General features: G+C 50.1%; 1 protein-coding gene across 1 annotated transcript in view; it reads right to left on the reverse strand.

The window, feature by feature from the left end:
* Positions 1–16467, reverse strand: part of LOC147701493 (bifunctional polynucleotide phosphatase/kinase-like) — a 227188-nt gene that overhangs the window by 20898 nt on the left and 189823 nt on the right. Inside the window, exon 14 of the mRNA XM_086930185.1 lies at positions 6212–6321. Coding sequence (XP_086786311.1) covers positions 6212–6321 — 110 coding nt within the window. The remainder of the gene's footprint in view (positions 1–6211; positions 6322–16467) is intronic.

The following is a 16467-nucleotide window of genomic DNA, read 5'->3' on the forward strand; positions in this document are numbered from 1 at the left end:
GCGAGGTCTATCTCTTGCCGGAGTGGCTCACGGTGTGTGGAGAAGTGTGGCTCACGGTGTAGAGCAGGCAGACCCGGAAGCTGAGGTCAGACCCGGGACCAGGGTTCAATTCCCGACGAGGCAGGGTCTTGAGCTCAAATGTCCACAGACTCGATAATTCTCGCTTCGGTGCCTGCTCTAATCATGGGTTCTCACTCTGCAACTCTGGGCATTAAGCTTGCTTAATCTCCACAACGGCCCCCCTGCGGCGGGATGCCTGGCTTTCACCTTGGGGATGCCATGTAGGGGCTATCTCACAGGGAAAAGCCAGGACGGGTTCCCAAGGCAAGCGCCGGGAAACCTCCGGGTAGCTGTGCGCTCAATAAATGCAATAATAATAATAATAATAATCCGCAGCCTGTACCAGGCGGGCCAGAGGAGACCTATGAAGAGGGCAGAATCAGCCCAGTGGTGCAGAGGTTGCATCTATTGTGGTGAGAGATGAATAGATGGTGTCCTCTTTATTCTTACAGGAGAGCGACGTGTGGAAAGAGACCGCCGTCTTTCCGAATGAGACCTTTCAACAGAACATTGATATCCAGAGGGAGAGGCCTGATTACTTGATGTCGAGATCACCACCTTAGGAGATCTAGACGTGGAGATGGAGACGGGGAAAGGAACTTACACCGACAGAGACTTCTGCCTCGATGATGTCCGTCACGGAGATCCCTGTCTCGACGTCGAACTTCCCGTTCTCGGCAGAGACGTCGGTCTCAACGCTAGCTGTGACAACAGAGACCGCTGCCTCGACGTCGATGGTCTTCTCGACGGAGACTCCTGTCTCGACGTCGATGGTCTTCACTTCGACAGAGACGACTGTCTCGAAGTCTATTGTCTTCTCTTCGACAGAGAATCCTGCCTTGCGTCAGATGTGATACCGGCGTTAACACATGCCTCGACGTCTAACTCCTTGCTGACATCGATAGAAGTCCTTGCCTCGACGTCAACTGTCGGTGTTCTGACGAACTGTGTCTTGACGTCGACCTGTGTGACGCCGGTCGTCGCTGAAGAGCCATCGACAGATGATCTTGTCTCGACGCCAGCCGCGTCTCCAACACAGTTGGAGACTAGGCCCTCGATGTTGTAGTCTTCGACGTCGGTACCTTCTACGCCAATCCCGACGCCAAAGGAGAACAGATCAGGATCTTGCTCCTCGACCTCAATCGTGTTCTCTTCTTTCTTCTCACTCGTGACCTACTTCTTTCAGAGAGGCCATACAGTCGGATTTTCTCCCTGTCTTTGATGGTTCTCTTTGATAACTTCCTGCAGTGCTGGAAGGAGGCAGGAGAGAGTGAATCAGGGAGGCAGAGGATGCACACGTGTGTCTGTGTTCTTTTTTGCCACAGGCTGGGCAGGAGTCCAACATAGAAGGTATTTTTTGACAGAAAAAAAATCTGTCAGAAAAAAATGGTTCATTCCTCACTCTAAGGTCAAAAGTCGAGTGAAGGTAAAAAACATCCCAAAAAATCAAGGTATTTTTGACAGAAAAGCCAAAAAAGAGAGAGCTGTGAATCCAGGGTTCTGACAGAAGGAGCCGTAAAGAACAACTGACCTAGCTGTCACCCCTGAGGCAGGATGGGAAACTAGGAGTCATGGCTGTCTTGAAGGCACGGTGCCTTCATTTTCTATGTTATTGGTTTACAATGCAGTCTGTAGGCTAACAATGTCTGCTTTTTCTTTTGCAGTTTCTTCATGAGCTTTACTCATTAAAACTAGAGTTCAAGTGCTACTTGCCCTTATGTGTTTTATTAAATTGTTTAGCCTCCTAGATGGGAGCTGCACTGGTATGAGAAAAAATTATATAGATATATATGTATATATGTTATAATATAATATCATTTTTATTATTTTCGGGGTACCCGCACATGGGCCGGAATATTTAGTGCTTATGAGTATTGATGAGAATCCCCTGGAAGAGAATACCAAATCCCAGGCACTCAACATTACTATACTATCCCACGGGATGGAGAATCTCACCTCGCAATGGAGTTCGCCTTTTTATGGGCCACACAGGTAATTTCCTACCTGGGGGTTCACATACTTCCCACAATTGAAAAATCTGTGTTGCACAACTATTCTGAACTGCTGAATACTGTGCAATCTCTCATCCACTCTTCCTGGCTGGGACGAAGAGCAACTGTGAAAATGTCCCTCCTGCACAAAATCTTATCCCTTATGCAGGTGATGCTGCTGCAGCTTTCAACATCCACATTGAAGAAACTTCAGTCCACTATAGAGGCTTTAATCTGGGGCGGTAAGCGAGCCAGAATGGCTAAGGACCACACGTATCTCCGGGAGGCCAAGGATAGCTTGGGTATACCACACCTAGTACGTTACTACCAGGCAGCTCAACTGCGATTCTTAATGGAGTGGCAGCATCCACTTACAGAAAATCACTGGTGCTTATTGGATCAGGCCGTGGCCAGAATCCACATATGGAAGAGATTGTGGTTCCCATGCAGGCGCCGCCCACCGGGATTGTACATCTCCCCGGTGGTTAGGGCTACAATAGGGGTCTGGGACAAAATCTGCTCCTGCAAACACCTCTCCACTCCAGTTTCCCCCCCCCTTACCCCGATCATGGAAAATGTGGACATTCCGCTAGCATTGCATGGATCAACGTACTCCCGAAGGCAGGAAGCCAACTGCAAGCGGATAGGTGATCGCTTTGATGAACACAGTCTACTTGAATTCCCAAGTGTCCAGCAGGATTTCAGATTTCTGGACTACAAACGCTGGCATTATGTTTCAATACGCCACTGGGTGACCCTCCTGTCGATACGGCCGCACATAAGAAGGCCACTAACCCTGTTCGAAAGCAGGCTCCTAACTAGACATGACTAAGTGTGAGCGGGAAATCCGTTACGCTCGCGGATTTTGCGGATTTTTGGGAAATCAGCCAATTTTGCGGATTTCCCGCAAAATCAGCAAAAAAAAATCCGCGAGCGTAACGGGTTCAAAAGTTGAACCCCCACTCATGCAACTATTTTACAATGGCGCCAGCAAGCTGCCAGCGCCGTTGTAAAATAGTTACAAAGTTAGCTTGCACAGGAACCACTAGATAAAACGAAGCAGGTGCTGCTTTATTTTATCCAAGTGCTTCCTGTGCAAGCTAACTTTGTAACTATTTTACAACGGCGCTGGCAGCTTGCTGGCGCCATTGTAAAATAGTTACAGCTCACAGCTCACTCAAGGGACCCCTGCGCCCTTCGGGACGATTGCATAGTAACACACACATGGACGCTCGAACTAGTTGATGCTCAAATTCAGTGACTCATTCATTAGCCCAAAAACAATCGTGAGCGTCGTCGAGGCTGGACAGGTGTGCCTTCTTCCCAAATCTACCGTGGAAAATAAGCTGTGATGCTGGATAGGCTTTGCATCCTTGACTTTCACGAGCGCAATACCCGTGGTGTTCCTGTGACCAGGAGCTTCTTTCTCTTCATCTGCTGAACTGATCTTTCTCTGACCTTTTATTCACACAAGACGAGGCACATACCCTACTGGGCACATTGTGTTCGCACGGGTTTCTGCAAGTTCGCACGCGTTTTGTACAATTTCGCAATTTGGGAAATTGTACAAAACCCTCGCGAACTTGCAGAAACCCGTGCGAACATAAAAAATAAAAAAAATCCGCAAATTCGCGGGAATTCGCGGATTGCGAGTTCGCAAATCCGCAAAATTCGCGAACGCGAGATTCGCAAAATTCGCCCATACCTAGACATGACAACCGTACCTTATTGTCAGAGATCTACACCTTTCTAAACACTTCGGCCAATCCATTGAGCTCACCAGCTAGGATAAGGTGGGAGACAGAATGCGAACGCCGATTTACGGACAAGGAATGACTTGACATTCTACATTGTGCCCGCACATCGGCTAGTAGCACTTCGGGGAGGGAAACTGTTCATTACAGGTACTACACACCTGCTCCCCTAGCCAAGAGGCAGAAGGGAAGGGACGATAAATGTTGGTGCCACTGCGACCACTCAGGTACACTCTCCCACTTGCTGTGGTACTGCCACAAGCTGCGTGGTTAATGGACTGAAGTACTTGTGGATATTGACCAAATGTTTGACACAGAAATACCCCGCATTCCCAGTTATATCCAATTGGGGTTGGCTAATGCTGATTCCACTACGCTCCCCTAGGTGGAGAGCTACCACCCTGGCACTATGCACAGCTAAGCAGGCGCTGTTATCAAAATGGGGGACGGACAGTATAGAAACGCACATGGATTGGATGCACAAGATTTGGGACTTATTAGGCATGGAAAAATTAACAGCAGTCATAAATCTCACGCTACCTAAATTCCAGAAAATGTGGGGACCTTGTCTTTTTTTTTTGTTTCTTCATTGGCCATTGGATGTAGGTGAATGAGGTTGTATACTTACTCAAAAAAAATGATGCAATCATAAACTACCCAGAGTAGGTACTTTCGTATTTTATACAGAATAAGGAGGAGACTATGGATAGCACTTTCACACGCCCAGAGTAGGTATATACTCTTACCATTTCACACAGCATCTGGGGAGGGGAGACTATGGACAGTTAAATCATGCACTAGAGTAAGTGAAATACCTTCGGAGGACTCTTTCATGCTCCCCAGCTAGGTGGAATATCTTTACTAGTGGAGAGGCCTTTTCTATTACACTCAGCAGAAAAGGGAGATGATGGACTGCTCTCCATATGCACCAGATGTAGGTGGGATACTCAGAGGTGAAAATATCTTTTATTTCTGGAAGGTCTGAAAACCTTCTGCCCCTGGAGAACATCCCTCCTATAGACCGAGAGGGAGTACTGTCTAGGAAGCCCCTGAGTTTGTCCTCTTCTGCACCCTAAAGCTCATTCCAAAGAGATTATGTTATTTACCCTGTGAGCATCTGTTTGTGGCATGTAGTGCTGTAGATTCACGTGCTCTGCATACTCCTGCCATCTAGTGTTGGGTTCGGAGTTGTGCACCTTGTTTTTCCTTCGAAGAAGTCTTTCTAGTTACAAGGTAGAGTGACTCCTCCTCTTGGTGATACTGCGCATGGACATCGACTCCTTTGTTAGAGTGTTTTCCCACCGGCAGGTGAGAAAGGAGTGTAAGTAAAGTGTCAGTATAAAGCTATTCACAATAAGATAATTGGTTAAACTGTTACTGCAACAGCCATAAGGGTCCGGGACGAGGGTGGGTACATGGAGTCGGTTTCCAGGGTCAGTTTGAAGGGCTTACAGGAGACCAAAGAATAAGCGCCATCTGATGAGGTCGGTGTTGATGTTTTCGGAGCTGGACTCGAAGGAGGGGCATCCGAAGTCTCATTTCGGATCCAATCATTGCCTGAAGGCAGTGGCAGTCCAGCGCCATCTAGAATTGGAAGGGGTGAGTATTTGGAACTCTTTTTCGATGGAGCAGGTTTGGGTTCAGCAGTACTCATGCGCTGCCTGAGAGGCAGGGTGTACTCAAGCTCTTCCTCCACATCGACAGAGAACGCTGCATCCTCCTCTTCACTTTCTGGCTCTTCCTGGGTGTGCCCCTCACTGAAGATATTATATCATCCTCGCTGCATCAAGACATTTCCAGCCGACTTGCCCTTTGATCACAAAGTTTCTATTAGTTTCAAAAAGATTTGCAGGCATCACAGTCTGTCTCAAGGTAGTCTGGCGAGAGGCAAAGGTTACACATCTGATGCCGAACAGTGTGTGGATATTTAGCATGACACTGGGGGAAACATTGAAAAGGTGTTTGCTTCATCAGCAAGACATCTTCTGTACTGGCAGTGCATGTGGAAAGGTAGGCCAGAGACGGGCGGCACCCCGAAGGGCGATGGATAGATGTCCGCCCCAATGAAGACAGTCTAGCGGAAACGGTTTGGATAAGAGCTACTGAAATTCACTTTACTGTTGAAGGCAGGATAGGACCAAACACTCGTACTGAACGGAGTTGAACACTGAGGAGATGCACACATATCTGAACCCTAAGGCGGAGAGAAAACAATCTAACAAAGGAGTCACCGCCCATGCACAATATCACCAAGAGGAGGAGTCACTCTACCGTCTTAGAAGAAAAAAAAGTTGCACAACTCCGAACCCAACACTAGATGGCAGGAGTATGCAGAGTATTTGTAGTTACAGTCACACATGCCCTTGAAGATATATTTTCTCTCAAAGAATGAAAAAGCACACTCACCTGCTGCGAGACTCCACATCAGGGTTGGTGTTGTCGATGAAGACGCTCTTACCACTCTTCAGGGATTGCTCACACATTGCCACACATTTTTGCCAGGATCCTACAGTGTCCTGAGAAAGAAAGAAAAGCAGATGGATAGGGTAAAGGCACAGCATCTGCAAAACTGGAGAATGATCTATAATAAATGTAGTAAACAAACAAGGAGAGATAGACTGGAGTTCACAATATGTTCTCTGTAAGGCGTGTCCCTGCTGCACCAGCCTGACATACGACAGACTCTGCCCATACACAGATAGCCTTGCCATTGCAAAAGCCTGTCAGGAATAAAAACCTGTTAAAGCCAATTCTTCCACCTGTGCATGTTCCAGCCCAATTTCTTCCACCCTTAACTACATGCAGTGGTAGGAATTCGTTTTCTGTGGGCTTAAAATCAGCATTATTCCTGGCTTCATAATGTATACTAACGAGTTAAACTCAAACTAGAAAGCCAACATTGTGTCAATAGCAGGTCCTGGAGGGCCAGACCACAAATAGCACAGCTCCAGCCATCAGAACACCGTTTTTCTCAAGGGTATTCTTGGTGCATTAAGGTACACAGAGCATCTCTCCAATCCCTGCTAATCAGGTCCAACAGCAAAGGTAGTCTTATTAGACGCCCCTCTGTTCCTGCAACAATCATCAATACAGCAGACAACTGTAAGCCGCTGTTGAGGTAGCCTCCCAGTGCAGTGTGGATAGAGCCACAGGACACAGAACGAGCAGTCACTCTGATGGGGAGAAGTTGTGGATAAATGCAGAACTGTCTGCACAGGCTAGAAACTACCCTCTGGTTTCTTACACTGATTGTAAAATAGGGGCAAATGCACACTTTAGGCCTGATTCATAAACTACACTTGGAAGTACAAAACATACTACACACTGCAATTCACACACTATGTGCAGAGTTTTACAACTCTGCTCTCCCTAAACGTATGTGTGCAGAGTTCTCCGCCCTGACTGCGGAGTCTCAGAATGCACAAAACTCCGCACACATAGGAAGTACATAGTCATAAAATATCAAACGTAGTTTGTGAATTTCGAGAAGATAGTAAATTTACTACCAAGTGTAAAGTTACCTGTGTGCTTCAAGTCTGCTCTACAACTATGAACTTTGGCACAGAACATTTTAACATTTGTATTTTATTAGATCATTATATTATATGTAGATTTAACCATTGCAACAGAGGGGTGATATGAGTCACTTAATCACTAAATATTTACTTTGACTGTAATTGCTGTCCTACTACAAGTATAACAGGCTCACTGGAAATAAAGGCTACTGTCTATTAATACCAGCTTTGAATAATCAATTAATGATAAAGATATAGATTAAAAATTCGGTAACGTGGTAAACTACCAGAAAAAGCCTCTGAAAGCAGACTGATGCTAGCGAAGGAAGATGCGCAGGTGAAGAAACAAAGAAAAGCAACAAGTTCCAAAGACTGGTGACGAGCAGAGAAGGGGATTAACATGGCAAGGAACTTGAAAAAACAGATGAGAAGCAGCAGAGTAGGGATTGGGCTGAAACATAGGTGGATAAGAGAGAGTACAAAGGGGTGAAAGGGTGGACCATGAAGGCTAAATACTAGACAGAGAACAAAAGAAGGCACAGCTTTCCCACTTGTACCTGACCCCCAGCATTCAGCCCTTCACCAGGCCTCATCGGGCGGATAGCACAATTTGCTTACCTTCGGTAACGATATATCTGTAAGAAACAGTAGTTAGTGTTAGATTCCTTACCTTAGAATATCCCCATGCAACAGACTGGATCCAGAAAGTTATGCATAGCAGTACCCCTGCGCGTCCGTAGGCGTCGTCTGTGGCTCCGCGTCAGTCGGCGTGATCGCCGAGATGATGTCGTCGGAGTACATAGATACCGCCCTCGCGAGTTGACATCAGTTCTTGTACATAGCTTTCCGCACCAGGAACGCAGAGCCATGCCAGAGACCGACACTGGTGCCAAAAAACTAGGGCCCTGAAGGGATGTCCTTAATCCTAGATATCGGTTTGCAGAACAAGGAAGAGGGGTGCGGGGGTAAGGAATCTAACACTAGAGAGGTAGCCTTTGACAGTGCCCAGAGCAGAGCCCTGCTGGGCCAGAGAAAGAAGAAAAAGAAGAACCTCTGAAAGAGGGGTAGAGAGAGGATCCAAGGCCTTTGCAGTGAACCATACCACAAATTTGTTCCACCTGCAGGCGTATACCGATTTTGTGGAGGGACGCCTGGCTGCCAGAATCACATCACAGACTTCAGGAGGCAAGTCAAATGGCCTCAACTGTCGCCGCTCAATCACCACGCATGTAGGTGGAGACTGGACAGATTCGGGTGGAGGACCGTCCCCTGCTGCTGCAACAGAAGGTCCTCCTGAAGAGGCAGACGAATCGGGGGATCGACTGACATGCTGAGTAGCTCGGGATACCAGTATCTTCGTGCCCAGTTCGGAGCCACAAGGATGACTTGGGCCCGGTCGCGCCGGATCTTCTTCAGCACTCTGGGCAGAAGTGGTATAGGAGGAAAGGCGTACAAAAGACCGCAGCTCCACTGGAGACGAAAAGCGTCTCCGAGCGAGTTCCGAGTTGGAAATTCCAATGTGCAGAACTGATGACATTGTGCATTCTCTTCGGTGGCGAATAGATCTAACCAAGGCTCTCCCCACTGCTGAAAGAGGCCTTGCGCCACGTCCGAGTTCAGACGCCATTCGTGATCCATCATGCACCTGCGGCTGAGTTTGTCCGCCCTGGCGGTCAGGGAACCTGCAAGGTGTTGAACCACCAAGGTGACGCCCTGGTGTTCCAGACATTGCCAGAGGCGCAGAGCCTCCAGACAAAGGGTCCAAGACCCCACCCCGCCCTGTTTGTTGCAGTACCACATGGCGGTGGTATTGTCTGTGAACACCTGCACTACACTTCCCCGGACAGAGGGAAAGAATGTAATCAGTGCAAGCCAGATCGACCGCAGCTCCAGAAGGTTGATGTGGAGCCGGGACTCTGCCGGAGACCAGAGGCCTCTGATCTCCCTCCTCTCCCATGTGGCCTCCCCATCCCAGGAGGGAAGCATCAGTCACCACTACGTGCTCCGGTTGGGGAAGGGAGAGCGATCTACCGCTGACCCAATTGCGGTCCGTGAGCCACCACTGCAACTGTCTAGCAGTGCCCTCCGAAATCAGGACGTGTTCGGACAGGTTGCCCTGATGCTGTGCCCACTGAAACTTCAGGTCCCACTACAGAGCCTAAATCCGCCACCTGGCGCGATGCACCAGAACGATGCAGGAGGCCATCAGGCCCAGGAGCCGCAGCGTCAACCTGACCGAGACTCGGGATAAAGGCTGAAAGATCGGAATCAGAGCCTGAATATCCTGAATCCGCTGTTCGGGGGGATAAACCCGAAACTGCGCTGAGTCCAGAACCACTCCGATGAAAAGGAGCTTCTGAGAAGGGCACAGGTGTGACTTCGGCAGGTTAAGGGAGAACCCGAGCGAGTGCAGAAGGTCGGCCATAGTCTGGAGGTGGGATACAACTGTCTGGGGCAAGCCCGCCTGTGGGCCGGCAGGACGGGGGTGTGGAAATAGGCATCCTGCAAGTCCAACCCTACCATCCAGTCTTCCGGGTCCAGGGCAGCTAAGACCTGAGCCAAAGTCAGCATCTTGAACTTCTCCTTCCGGAGGAAGCTGTTGACGCTCCGCAGGTCAGAGATAGGGCGTAGGCCTCCTTTGCCCTTCTTGGGTACCAGAAAGTAGTGGGATTAGCAACCACGTCCTACTTCTGGCCCGGGAACGCCCTTGATGGCCCCCTTGGCCAAGAGGGCCGTAACTTTCTCCTGCAGAAGTTGCAAGTGATCCTCCGGCATGCGGTGGTACTGCGGTGGCAAGGCTGGAAGGGTCGCCTCAAAGGGGAGGGAGTAGCCCCTTCGGACGATTTTCAGCACCAACCTGTCCGATGTGATGAAATGCCAATGGAGGAGGTGATGGCGAACCCTGCCCCCCACTGGCGTCGAATGGACCTGAAAGCTCGGACTAGGAGGACTTTCAGGCAGATGCTGCAGGGGCAGATGTGGACTGACCTTGCCGTTGTCCCCCAGCACCGCCACGGCGGTTACCACGTCTGCGACCGCATTGAGCTTGGTTCTACGGCCTGTGGCTAGCTGGACGTGAGGGGGTGCCCCTTCCTTGGCCACAAAAGTGGCGAAAGGCGGAAGTTTGCTGGTGTTGGCCGAGGCCCAAGGACTTGGCCGTAGCCCTGGAGTCCTTGAAATGCTCCAGTGCACTGTCCGCCTTGTCGCTAAAGAGGCAACGGCTGTGAGAAGTTGCCCTGATATATGATGCTCACTAATTCTAGTGATCACCTTGTATCAGTCCAAACAACCCTTATGGTGATTGGTTGTAAGTCAACCTTATAGACCAGCTATCCTAATGGTAGCATGGACAAAGCTGTCTTAGGCTAAACTCTTTTGGCATGTGAAGCCAGCTGTTTTACCACATATAACCCCTTGAATACCAAATGAAAGGACACCACACAGGTAGTTATGAAAATAAACAAGATATTTATTAACTAACAAACACCTCTGAACTCTTTATGAGATCAGAGGGCTAAGCACATGACAAGACTCTTAAGAAAAATACGATAAGTTGCACAAATTACAATGGTGCCCTGGGGCACGACAAACCATATATTAAGTCAATGGTATAAGGAAATCGATAGAAGGAATGGAGCTATCCAGAGGCTGTAGGATCGCTGGGACTACACTATCCTGACCTGAGGTAAGTAATAGGAGGCCCACGGAACGGGTGTGCAGAGTGTGAACTCACACGCGAGATGCGTAACAAAGTCAATGGACAGTACAAATTACGAAAAGGTAAGTATTAGACAGTTCCGACTAGCTAGGACTAAAACGACTGGAAATCTGGACACTAGGAGAGTCACTCTACCCTTGAGCACCGAAATGCCCTTGTTACCTCACCCACGGGCTGCGGGTGCACAGGTGTCAAAGTGTGTCGGGTTTCCGCGTTGAAGTCTATGGAGTCTGGAAGAAAAGATGCTGCAGGCGGCCAGATGGAAGATGTCCGGAGTGATCCAAGGGTGGATCGAGGAAGTATAAGACCTGAACGCAGAGGGGACAATGTTCACAGTCACTAGCCAGAGACTGGGGTGGAACCAGGAAAGAAAAATTGCTGTCGTCGCAATCAAATGAAGAGTGGACGCTTGACTCTGTAGCCACGTGGACCAGGTGGTGTCTTCGATGACCAGGATGGAGGCACGAGCTGTCCAACGCAGGCTCTCGCTGTCGGCGGTGTTGGATCCGGAATCAACGTCAACAGGCCTTGGCAAAGGCAACCCACGCGGTGAGTGGAAAAGGCGTCTGGTGCGGACCAGGAGGGTCCGGGGTGCTTCTTTGCAGGGAAGCAGGGGCCAGTGTGGAGCAACCAGACCAGCGGTGTGGATTTCAAGGATCGTCGTCTAGGAGGCCACTAGCCAGCCGGCAAGTGACCAGACAACACGTCGAGCAGCAATCAAGCAAAAGGGCCCCACGCAGATCTCGTGGATGCTGGAGGGCTGATCTTCTGTGCAGGAGCTGCTCGGGGCTGGGGCTTCTCAATCCCCAAAGCACTTCGTCGAGGATGCCTCTGAAGTCGTGCTGAAAGCGAAGTGCAGTTTCTCCAAGATGGCCGGTCCCACGTGTCTCGTCGCACCCACGGATCTCAGCTGTGCTGCAGATGTGGGTAGAGGTCGGAGAGGTCTGGGAGTCCGGGTCTCGTCGGGCTCTGAAGTCTGGATCCACTCGGGGAGACGACAAAGTGAACCGCTAGGACGCTTGATGGTGCCTGCAGATGCAGGGTGGACACTCCTTGCCCACAAGGGAGATTTCTGCCGTCTTCTGTGGAGCAGAACGTCGAAGTCCAGAGTTTCTTCTTGTAGACTTTCAAATGAGGATAATCTAATTTGGAATGGGACCATCTCCTACCTTTATTCTCCTAAAGGGGGCTGTGCTATGACTAGGTCCCTCCTATGGGTGGGACCAGGGAGGGGGTGGTTACACCCCCTATCCTTTGTCCGGTTTCGCGCCAGAGCTGGGGCTGGAGTGCCCCAGCAACTGGTTTGAACCGGTGTATGCACAGGGCACCTTGTGTGCCCCAGGCATGTCTCATTCCTTTCAGGCCTGTCCTACCTAATACACAAAATCCTGTCTGGGGTGGTGCTAGCACCTACCAAGGCAGGAAACCCTTTGTCCAAGCCTCCCTCGCTGGAAGGACTCCCAGCAGCAGGAGGTCAGACTTGTTGTGTCTGTGGTGGCAGCATCCATTTTGTGATGCTGAGGCTCGAGTTAACTTTAAAGGGGGTTCACAGTTACATACATGTCGTGTCCCTCTAGAAGGGTGGAATGCTACCCCCGTCGCCAGAACTGGTAGTATTCCAATTCGTATGACACCTTACTCGACATGTTTTGATAATGCTATGCCAAAGTTAGCAATAACCGCGAGGATATAATGCACTTAAGAGTATATGGTATGCGTTATCATGGAAACAGGTAATGGACTTGGCTCCGAAAGCTTCAGACAGGTCAGCTCATGCCAGAGCACTATCTCACATAATTCCAAGCACTCTGCCTCCAGGATTGTTAAGGCCTGCCATAGGAGTGACTTATAGGAGTATAGGTGTCCATTTTAGGTTTAGATATAGGTATACTATATCTAAAGCAAAGGGGTGATTACACCACCTTGCCCCAGCTGATTGATCAGCCAGTTGTGTCAGATTTGGAGGGCCAGCCAGGGGTGGCATAATACATGCTGCAGCCCCTGGTAGGCCTTGGGGTTCACTTATGCCTTGGGTACCTATGGTACACTGTACAAGGACTTACAAGAGTGACCCAATACCAATTGGTAAATGCACCTAAAGTACATGGATGTCATTTTAGAGAGAGAACTGATTAGCAGGCCCACAGCCAGGGAAAGTCGTAAACCAGTGAAGCAAAAAGCAAAAATCTGGGGTGACCATAGGATTGCAGACCCTACTCTCCTACAACGGCCATCAAAAGGCATGTCCATATGGGTGGCTTGGACATCCCCTGAAAAGTTGGCGGACCTCAGCCAGACTTCGGCGAATGCCACCGTCGTTGCAATCACCTGCCCAGCGAGTCCATGGTATCTAGTCCACACCGTATCAAATAGCGTGCTGCATCCCGTCCCTCCGCTAGGGCCTAGGTAAGCTTTGCCTGGACCACCACCGGGCACTGCGGCAGCACTTCCGCAACCGTATCCCACAGAGAGTGGGTGTAAAGGCCCAAAAGGCAGGCGGTGTTGACAGACCGCAACCCCAAACTCAGGGAGGAGAACAGTTTCTTCCCAAACTGATCGTACCTTTTGGATTCCCGATCCAGAGGAGATGTCGGGAATGCGGTCTGGGAGGTAGAGGCCTGGATCACCAGGCTCTCGGCGGTGGGGTGAACGGACAGGAAGCTGGGGTCGCCCAGAGCCGGGCAGTGGTGTCGGGCCACGTTCCGAGTAGAGGGCTTGAACCAAGTGCCCAACAGAGCGTCGGTGAGGGCTTCGTTAAACAGCAGGAGAGGCTCCGAGGAGCCTGCCTGCGGTTTGAGCACCACAGTGAGGAGGTTAGTCCTCACAGCCGCGACAGGGAGCTCAAGAGGCAAGGCCTTGCCTGCCCTAGTCAACACCACGCTGTAAGCAGCCCCCTCCTCTGTAGCAACGGTAGGAGGGGAGACAAATCCAGTGTTGGCAAAGTGTCCAGACCACTGGCCTCCCCCAGCTCGTCTGCCCACTCCTGGCTCAACTGGCACTGCAGTGCCAGAGGGTCCTCAGACCCCTCCCAGTCCCCCTCGTCATCCATCTCCTGATAGTCAGGAATAAATGATGGAGCCGGGTCGTCGGTGAAGAGATCACCGATCGGCGTCGAAGACGGCGCCAGTCCGACGCCGGATCCCGACCAGGGCTGGGAATGGGGACGACACCCTAGGTGACGGCGCCAGCGGAGGGGTCGTAAGGTCGACTTGCCTTGTCACGGATCCAGACCTGGATCCTGAGGAGCCCTGCGGCATTGGGACCGGAGTCTTCGACGGCGCTGGGGCCAAAGTACCCGACGGCGCCGGGGCCGGAGCCGCCGGCCCGCTTGGGCTCCCAGACGGACCCGCAGGGACGGGAGGCGACTCGGCGGGTTCCGACGGAGGGAAGCGTGACATCATGGCCGTGAGGAAAGCGCTAATCTCCTCCGGCATCGCGTGCAGCCCAGGACTGGCGTGTATGGAGCTGGGCACGGCGTTTGTGGCTCCGGTGGAGCCGCGTGGGCGGTGTCGCCCAAACCCCCGGCCGCGTCGCGCGAGCGTCGGGGGGAGTCGGAAGAGCGATGTAGCTTCGACTTTTTTTTAGAGTGCCTCGACTTACCTGAGGACTTGAGCCTGACGAGTGGTGTTGACTCGTTGAGTGGCGATGACTGTGGCCCGCGACCGGTCCCTCGACCTCCTCCTGGACCGGGACCTCGAGCGGCGCGGGGCCAACTGCCAGAGCTCGAGACGCTTACCGCCTAGCCTTCGTGGTCAAGGCCCAGCAGTCGGGGCACGACTTGTCATCGTGGTCGGCCACGAGACAGTAAAGGCACCGACGGTAGGGGTCAGTCACCGACATCAAGCGGTGACAATCATCGCATGGTTTGAACCCGGGCATCCCTACCGGCAACGCGAGTCGAGGTATAGACTCGAGAAGGATCCAAAAGAGATCAAAAAAGTTAATCAAAAATTGACTAGGAGTACTGCTCTTCCCGGATCTGCGCTTGCTGGCGTGGAACAAAGAAAAACTGACGTCAGCGCGCGAGGGCGGCGTCTATGTACTCCGATGAGATCACAACGCTGAACGCGGAGCAGCAGACGACGCCTACCGACGCGCAGGGGATCCAGTCTGACCTCTGGGGATATTCTAAGGTAAGGAATCTAACATTAACCTGTTTCTTTCAGATACGGGGTACAGTGGTGGTGGGGGGAGAAACCTGCGCCAGGCAGATCACTTCCACTAACAGCATCTGCATCCTGAGATAAAGGCACGGTTTTCCCCTTCTGTGCTGACTTTTATTCCAGTCCTTTTGATTGTATTCACATTTATGTTCCACGTGAAGTCGCCAGATTGTTATGTTGCCCTTTAATTCTTTTAGAATGTTTCTATATTCTACTGTATCCTAGTTTCCCCTCCCTAGCAACTATGGTAGTTGCTGATGAAGAAGTCCTGTGTAGGCTGTTCCCTACCTTGCTCCTGTGTTCCTTCAATAAACTACACTTATAATCCAATTTGTGTGGTTTCAACTTTACATTTTTGGCGACTTGGCTTCAAGGAACACCAGGAATCTGAAGAACCCAACTATTCTATTATTTTCATTTTCTACAATTCCGTTATTTCCCATCTACAGAGAAAAGGATTCAAAAGAACTAACTTTCCATATTCTGAAGAGGAAATTTCCATCTGCTCAACTCTACTATCGATTTACAGTTGGATTTCCCCTTTTTCATCGTTTTAAACCTGTCTGCAAGAACTTTGTGAGTAAAAGCTCTGCAAGAACTTCGTGAGTAACTTTCACTTATTTGCGCACTCCAGCAGCTAATATTTCCAGCGGCTAATATTCATTCCGCGCACCCCCAGCGAATATTATTCCTTTCGTTTACATCTTTGACCTTTTGCTCAATTTCGAGGCTTAAAGCTACTGTGCATGCGTCTTTTAAAAATCCAGCGAGACCGTTACCTTCTGCGCGACATTCTCTTTCAGCGCGCTCTGAACTGGCTCGCCCTCCATTTCTCGCTCTGCCGCTTGTGACGTACCAACGTACCTCGTCAAGCTACGTTGCTCGTCAAGTTGAGCGCGTCGTGACGTTACCTCATCTTAAAGAGCGCTTCACGCATTGACGCTTCAAATAAAGGAAATCATCTCCATGACAACACAGTAACGCGCTCCACGCATTGACGCTTCATGGAAAGGAAATCATCTCCATGACAACACAGTAACGCTTCGCTTTCTTAACGCGTTTGAAGAGCGATTTTGAGCGTTTTTGAGTATATTCACTCATTAATTAAACGGAATTGTCTAATTCTTTTTACAAGTACTGAAAATAATTTTAATCTCAACTTACTTATTTTCCTTTTTCATTATTTTAAAAGCGTTCTATTCTCAAGCATTCCTGTTGCACCTGTCTTCTGGAAACTCCAAGTAAGATTTATTTATTTATTTATCA

The sequence above is a fragment of the Lissotriton vulgaris genome, chromosome 7, assembly GCF_964263255.1.
Source record: "Lissotriton vulgaris chromosome 7, aLisVul1.2, whole genome shotgun sequence".
Lineage (NCBI taxonomy): Eukaryota > Metazoa > Chordata > Amphibia > Caudata > Salamandridae > Lissotriton > Lissotriton vulgaris.